The 7,639-nt window shown below is 46.5% G+C and overlaps 2 protein-coding genes across 3 annotated transcripts in view; one reads left to right on the forward strand and one right to left on the reverse strand.

The window, feature by feature from the left end:
- CHDH (choline dehydrogenase) overlaps positions 1–2,897 on the reverse strand; it is a 35,938-nt gene extending 33,041 nt beyond the window's left edge. The window contains exons 1-3 of one of the 2 annotated variants that reach the window (XM_005870299.2): positions 2,820–2,897; positions 1,635–1,692; positions 528–642 (exon numbers count right to left, since the gene is read on the reverse strand). The gene's annotated coding sequence lies outside the window, so the exon portion shown is untranslated. Of the gene's footprint in view, positions 1–527; positions 643–1,547; positions 1,693–2,819 lie in introns of both variants that reach the window. The other variant, XM_005870300.2, reaches the window with a different exon arrangement.
- IL17RB (interleukin 17 receptor B) overlaps positions 7–7,639 on the forward strand; it is a 21,023-nt gene continuing 13,390 nt past the window's right edge. Inside the window, exons 1-6 of the mRNA XM_014542946.1 lie at positions 7–122; positions 2,040–2,064; positions 2,830–2,958; positions 4,499–4,626; positions 5,247–5,373; positions 7,303–7,350. Coding sequence (XP_014398432.1) covers positions 63–122; positions 2,040–2,064; positions 2,830–2,958; positions 4,499–4,626; positions 5,247–5,373; positions 7,303–7,350 — 517 coding nt within the window. The 5' untranslated portion in view covers positions 7–62. The remainder of the gene's footprint in view (positions 123–2,039; positions 2,065–2,829; positions 2,959–4,498; positions 4,627–5,246; positions 5,374–7,302; positions 7,351–7,639) is intronic.

Here is a 7,639-nt window from a genome sequence, read left to right on the forward strand (position 1 = left end):
GCCTTATAAGAGCGCTATAGGAACCTGGCGAGGACCGCGCGGTGGGGGGCGGTGGCCCTGCGATGTCGCTGGTGTTGCTGAGTTTGGCTGCGCTGTGCCAGGGTGCCCAGCCCCCGGAGCCGGTAAGCTCCCCTTCGCGCCCCTTTCCCGCATTTCCATCCCTTGAGCCCGGCCAGCTCGAGCCTTGTTAAGGCGTTTGCGGAGGGCCTTCTGGAGAGGGCAAGTCTGCACCCTGGGGTACCCAAACTTGTCCTGCTCAGGCACCGGGCTTCCTGCTGCTTGGCCAGACAGACCGAGGCTCAAATGCCACCCTTTACTCTTAATCCAGTCATTTATGCTCATTGAACCTCCGTGTCCTCATCTATAAAACAAAGGGTAACACCTAACTCACCAGAATCTAGTGAGGAATATGAGGGCCTGCAGCAAAGAGCCCAGCACACAGTAGGTGCTCAGCACTGTTACTGCTTGGGCTCTTGAGGCCCGCCTACCTTTTGGGGTGCAGGATCTGCTTCTCTATTACCACTCACTTTTGTCATGTTGATTCAGCTGTGCTGGGGTGCCTGGTCCCTGGAGCTGGTAAGCGCTGTCCTCTCCTGCATGAGTTTCCTTTCTTCCCCAGTGCCTTGGGAATGTTCTGCATCACTAAAGAGGAAAAAGCTCATTCACAAAGAGTGTTTGAAATTATATCCCTGCCTTTTCAGAACAGCATGTCACATAAAAGCACGTAGTTATGGAAAGACAAACCCACTCGGGCACCCTGATGTCTTCAGCTGCTGTCCTTGCCGCACCTGTCTCGGTTAGGCACCTCCTTGGCCTTTTCCACTACAGGAAGAACTCATTGCCTTTGTGGTGGTTGCTATTAGGCCAACAGTTTGCTCTCTAACATACAGATCTGTTGCTTTGCTTCTTCCTACAACTTGTCCCACCAGCCTTTTGGTGACTGATTTGTTTTTAAATTTGTCTAACATTATCCCTTGGAGTTCAGCTTCAAAAGACAAAGGTGAGGGACTGACAATTGCACCTAAACCCAGATTACCCAAACCATCAAAAGTCTTGCCTTCTGTCTGACATGGTGTTTGGAAATGGTGAGGTGAGAGAAATCAGCTCCCAGAGCTGGTGGACCTATAGCATTGAGTCTTGTCACTAGTACTTGTTGCTGCCTAAAAGATTCAGTATTTTATTCCAAAACCAAACTACTAATTGTATTTTCTTATTAAAAAAATTTTAAAAATGCCCTAGCCAGTTTTGCTCAGTGGTTAGAACGTTGGCCTGCGGACTGAAGGGTCCCAGGTTTGATTCTGGTCAAGGGCACAAGTCCAGGTTGTGGGCTCGCTCCCCAGGGGGTGCTGATCAATGATTCTCTCTCATCATTGATGTTTCTATCTTTCTCTCTCTCCCTCTCCCTTCCTCTCTGAAATCACATATATAATCTTTTTAAAATGAGCAGTTAACTCCAAGAGGATCAGGTACTGGCCTTCTTGGGCACCGATGATACATATTTATTTATTTTTTTAAGTTCTTTTAAAAAGATAACATGATGAGCTCACAGTTGCTTTATGACTTTGTCAATAACACAGGTGATTCCATCCTTTTATATTAGAAGAAGAATATTTTCAAGAACTTGGGGAAGGTACCATGAACTGCATTCATGGCTTTCTTCTGTTCATCTTCTTAGCATAGCCAGTTCTTAACCTGGGAAAATAAAAAGATACGATACGCTAGCTGGCCCTGGAAACCTATGGTTCAATGTTAGAGTGTGAAGCGGTCTTCGTGATGGTCCAGAGCCATCCCCTCCGGTCTTTAAGTGAGGCGATAAGCAGGCTTCAGGACCTAGTATACGGATGGCTGACCCATGGTCCAGCATAGCCCATATGGGGCAGCTTAGTCTCCCCAAACTGGGAAGGGGAGCCAGCCCAGCTTTTCTTCTTTGAGCACTCGGCACTTGTATTTGCATTTAAGAAAAAAGGATGGTGTTTTGACTAATTTGGCTGTGGTTTTCTGGTATTCAGCATGACACTTGGTTTCTTTCTCTCTTGCAGACGATTCAGTGTGGCTCTGAGAATGGTAGGTGGCTGGGGAATGGGTATTTGGGGCTTTACATTGAAAGTGAAAACACAGTTGGACTTATATGGGGCCCAAATCCAGGCAGTGGGTCATCGGAGGCCAGGCTTAGGGTGAACTATTGCTTTGTTAGCTGAAGCACATGCAGCCTCTCTCAGAGCTCCCAGTGTTTCAGATTCGGGGTGGGGGCGGGGGGTTAATGGCCAGAACGACAGCAAGAGGGGACAGGCAGGCCAGGAATGGCTGTGCAAGGTAGAAAGTGAGGACAGTCACTCCTGGGAGGGAGAGCAAGTGCTGTGGGAGGGCGGTCACTTACACTAAGAAACAGGAAGCAAGTATTTTAGAGAAGGAGTGTTTGAGAGTGTAGCATTTGAAGACTGGGTGGATTTCTGTCCAAGAAATGTGGATGAAGAGGGTGAGCTGGAGGAGAGATGGTACCAGCAAAGACTAGAAAGTGGGAAGTGTGTGGGCCAGCTGAATGGAGTCCAGGCTGAGGCATGGGGAAGACAAGACTGATTCTAATAAACACGTCAAATACACTAAATACATACATACACAGACACACAGAGGCACCTAGAGTGGTCCCAAGTGGTCTGTAGGTTGGGGCCAGGAGGATGAGTCAGTTAACACTGAAAAATGTCAGGCTGCCTCAGCAGGGAGAAGTGATGGACTGTGAATGAGGGTTGGATCAGGGAGAGTCGCTTAGAGGAGATGGCGTTGAATTGGGCAAGGGAGGGGTGTGTCATGGGCAGTCTCACCTCCTCCCAGGACCTTCTCCAGAGTGGCTGGTCAGTCACACTCTGACCCCAGGAGACTTGAGGGACCTTCGAGTGGAACCTGTTGTAACAGAAAGCTCTTCAATTTTGATGAACATAAGCTGGATACTCCGAGCAGATGGTAAGTTTGCATCAATCAAAGTTAAGGTAGAAATGTGCAGATTATGTGATCCTTTAATTTTAATCCTATACATATACCCAGAAAAATATATACATACATGCACCCAAAACTACATACTAGAATATTCATAGTAGCATTATTCATAACAGCCAAAAGATGGAAATGCCTGACTAGAATTGTAATCACAGATTGGAATCCAATAGAGCAATGAGCACGAACAAGCTGTGACAATACACAATGTGGATGAATCTCACAAATCCAAGAAGCCAGACTCAAAAGCGTTTCTACGTTCATATCTGCATACATGCCTATCGTCATGTGTACCATATGATTCCATTAATAAAAATGCTAAACAAACAAAACTAAGGCAAGCAGTTAGGAGTCAGGATAGTGGTTATGCTGGGCTGGGAGTGACTGAAAGAAAGCAGGAGGGACTCTCCTGGGGTGTTTCCGACCTGGGTACTGGCTACCTGCGTGTGAACGCTCATCAGGTGGAGGGAGCCCTTCTGATCTGTGTGCTTCTCGGTGTGTAATGTCACACCTCAAGGAAGAAGACAAGTTGAGGACAGAGATGACTCCCCCAAGTTTAGGAAAAGTACCTCTTGGGTGGTGAGCATACAATATACAGATGATGTATTACAGAATTGTACACTTGAAACCTAAATCATTTTATTAACAAATGTCACCCCAATGAATTCAACGAAAATTTAAGAGGGGAAAAAAGGAAAAGCACTGGCTTAGATGACGTTCCCACTTCTCAGTAGCTTGTGAAAGTCCTGGCAGCCCCCCAAGGCAGCTTGTGATGAGCCAATTCTGGGGCCCTAAAGTCCATGTCTGTGGTTTCCACCCTAAATTCAGTTAAATTCCATTTGGTCAGGAATCTGGGAGTGCCAGGCACAGAGAGGTGAGTCAGCTACAGACACGGGCACAGGGACAGTGCTTGGAATCCCAGAAGGAGCTGTGAGTCGATGGGGGCAGGGAAGAGAGGAGAGGGCCCTGGCGAGGTCACTTTAAATTAGATGTTGCAGTATCATGTTTGGCCCCATACTTAGCAGAGTGAGCTTTTGTATCTGTCAGCCGTTGTTATAGATATAAGTTTGGCCTTGAGGGAGCAAGCCCTGGAGAGGCAGATAGAAGAAAAGAGCACTCCAGGAAGAAGACTCAGCATGATTGAAAGTGCAGTCAGAGCAGGCATGGTTTGGTGATGACATTCTGGAAGGTTCTTACTTCTGAAGAGACTCAGAATATGCAGAGCTAGAGTCACCTTTGCAGGTGTCCTGTGAAATTCTTTAGTTGTGATGAGGAGAACATTTGGGCTTTGGAATCTGAATCCATATTCTACCCAATGAGCTTTGTGAGCTTAGGCAAATCTCCCTGAAATTCCCTAAACGTCATACACCCCATCAGTGAGCTGAGGACAACAATGGTGTCTAACTTTTAGGTCTGTTGTATGAAATGAGATGAGGCATGTACACTCTTAGCAGCAAGCCGGCCACATAATGGGTGCTAAATAACCAGCTGCTCTCATCTCTTTCATTAGCCAGCATCCGCTTTCTGAAGGCCACCAAGATCTGTGTGTCAGGCAAAAGCAACGTCCAGTCCTACAGCTGCGTGAGGTGCAATTACACAGAGGCCTTCCAGACTCAGACCAGACCCTCTGGAGGCAAAGTAAGCCCTTGGAGAAACTTGTCCTTAAAACTAGGAAGGCCCTTTGCTAGGGGATATGGATGGAGTGCTGCACACACAGGCTGGTGAGCACCTGCAACTTCCAGCCTGAAGCACGCTGTCTGGGTTCAAAGCCCGTTTTTGTGTGCCTTGGGCAAGTCAGCACCTCTCAGCCTCAGTTTCCCCATCAGCAAAGTGAGGGAGCGTGAACTTAATATTTTGGTTCTAAAATTTTACACTTTTCTGCTTCTGTGAGTTACACTGACAAATTGTGTGGGGACCATTCCCTAGGTCAGGGGTGGGGAACCTTTTTTCTGCCAAGAGCCATTTGGGTATTTACATTATTCACAGGCCATATAAAATTACCAAGTTAAAACTTAGCCTGCTATATTTGGTCAAACATTTAATTCACCCCCAATGCCTTGGCAGGGCCAGATTTTGAGGGCCTTATACGGCCCGAGGCCGGACATTCCCCACTCCTGCTCTAAGTAGACATCGGCTAGAGACCTAAGTTTCAGCAGTAGGCTAAGGAATGAAACTATGAATGAAAAGGCCACACAAAGGTACTATGTTCCTGCATTGCCATGTTTCAGAAATTTAGGGGTCCTTCCTTTGCCTTTCAGTGGACGTTTTCCTACATTGGTTTCTCTGTGGAGCTGAACACACAATATTTCATTGGGGCCCATAACATCCCCAATGCAAATATGAATGATGACAGCCCCTCATTGTCTGTGAATTTCACCTCACCAGGTAAACTTCCTCCATCTTCTGTTATTCTGTCTTGCTGGGAGGCTTGCTTTGGGGATGTGGCTTGGTATAGGGAGGTCAGGGTACGCTGGACAAGACGTTTGGCCTTACCAAGTCTTGTACTATAAACACCACAGTAACTGCACCTCACAGAGTAGAGGAGGTAAAATTGGGGAAAAGCCCATTTCTGTGTGTCAGGCACTATGCTGAGCACTTGAATGTATCATGTCACATAAGCCTCCAATAATCCTGAGGATGGGATAGCAGCTTTACAGATGAAGACATTTCTCTAGTTACTTGGCCTGGGTCACACACACAGTAAAAGAGAAGCTGACATTCAAACTCTGCTCCTTGTTGGTCCATGCACTTTAGCCACTCTTTGTCACTGATGCAAAACATTTGTTCCAGCCCTGGCCAGTGTGGCTCAGTTGGTTGGAGCATCATCCCATATATCAAAAGGTCGTAGGTTCGATTCCTGGCCAGGATGTGTGTGGGAGGCAACTGATCAATGTTTCTTGCTCACATCAATGTCTCTCTCTCTCTCTCTCTCATTCTAATTTTTTTTTTTTAAAAAAAAGGTAGATTGATATATTTGAAAATAACAAAATGTTTGTTCCAGTCTTGGCTTCCTAGCATGCTGTGTTGTTTGAGAGCATACTGCAGGGTCTCTGAGGATGTACAGCCACTAGGTGTGTCCCTGAACTGTTGGTGAAGGCAGGTGGCACTGTGTTGAATGTTGGGTTCTTTCCCCTGCTTTACATCATTCCATCAGTCCCCAGGGTCACACCTGCAATGTCACACACAGGGCTGGGGTTAGGATGAGACAGGATCATGGGTGAAGGTGCCAGCATGGTGTCTGGCTGCAGCAGTTCCCACAGCACCCCCATCTGGAATGGGCCACCTGTTTTGTACCCCACACCTGCTCTGTCTCAGGTGAATTTCCAAATGGGCAATTTCCAATCGTCCTTTTTTTGAGACTGTGGTCCAGGGTTTTCTTGGTGCCACACCTCTTACTACACAGCAGTTTCCAGCTTTCTTGATGAGAACAAACCTCATCTTAAACAATATAAATGTGTTTGTGTTGGAATGATTTTAAATTTATAGAAAAGTTGAAAAGATAGTTCGAAGAGTTTCCATATACCCTTTAATGTTTCCCTTATCATTAACATCTCACATTACCATGGGACATAGGTCACAACTAATAAACCAACGTTTGTACATTTCTATTAACTAAGCTCCAGACTTTATTTGGATTTTACCTGCTTTTCCATGAATGTCCTCTTGCTGTCCCAGTCTCCTCTGGTCTGTGACAGCTTCTTAGTCTTTGTTCCTCATGGCCTTAACAGTCTCGAGGAGTGCTGGTCAGGCGTCCGTATAATGTCCCCCATCTGAGTATACTTCAGGGGTGAGGCACCCTTCTCATGGCACCCCATCAGGGGTAGGTGACATCCACACATCATTGGTAGTGTTGACCTTTATCACTTGGTTAAGTGGCACCTGCCAGTCTTCTCCATGTAAATCCACTGTTTCCCCTTCCCTAGTCTAGTTTTGGGAAACAAGTCACTAAGTCTCCCCACATGGGATGGGAGTGTGTTGTAGATTAAGCTCCACCACCTGGTAGGGGCAGTATTTACACATGTTACCCAACCTCATTTTAAAAGCTGGTTTGAATCTTCTCGGGGGATCATAGATCCTGTTGTGATAAAGGCTGCATTTAAGTTAGACTCTGGTTATCATTTCACGGGTAGATAATCTTCTGTTCAATAGTAAAATGTTCGTGTCCCACTTAAATCTGCTATCTTACCTCACATCTTGAATGTTCTGGCAATTCGTATGGGGTGTGGTGAGCATATATGTGTGTGTACTTGTTGGCAAGGGGGTGGAGCACAGATACCTTTTCTAAAATGTAAAAAGTTTCATTCAAATTTCCAGGCTGCCTAGACCATCTAATGAAATACAAAACCCAGTGCATCCAGGCAGGTAAGTGAATACAGCACTTGCTTTTGTTATTTGAAGGAACTCGTAACTTGAGCCAACAAGCTCAGCCCATCTTCCATGAGAAACGGAGGCGAGGGCAGGGGACTATGTATGCAAGCTGCTCAGGCAGTGAAGGCTGACCCGCCAGGGCTTTGCCCACTGAATCCCGCAGCCAGTGTGTCCAGGAAGGACAGACCTGAGTGGGTTTATGTAGTAAGCAAGTCACAGAACCATGCCACACCCTGGTGGCTGAACCGACATTTTAGCTCTAACCACATATGGTGGTGCTGAT

The sequence above is a fragment of the Myotis brandtii genome, unplaced genomic scaffold (genome assembly GCF_000412655.1).
Source record: "Myotis brandtii unplaced genomic scaffold, ASM41265v1 scaffold316, whole genome shotgun sequence".
Lineage (NCBI taxonomy): Eukaryota > Metazoa > Chordata > Mammalia > Chiroptera > Vespertilionidae > Myotis > Myotis brandtii.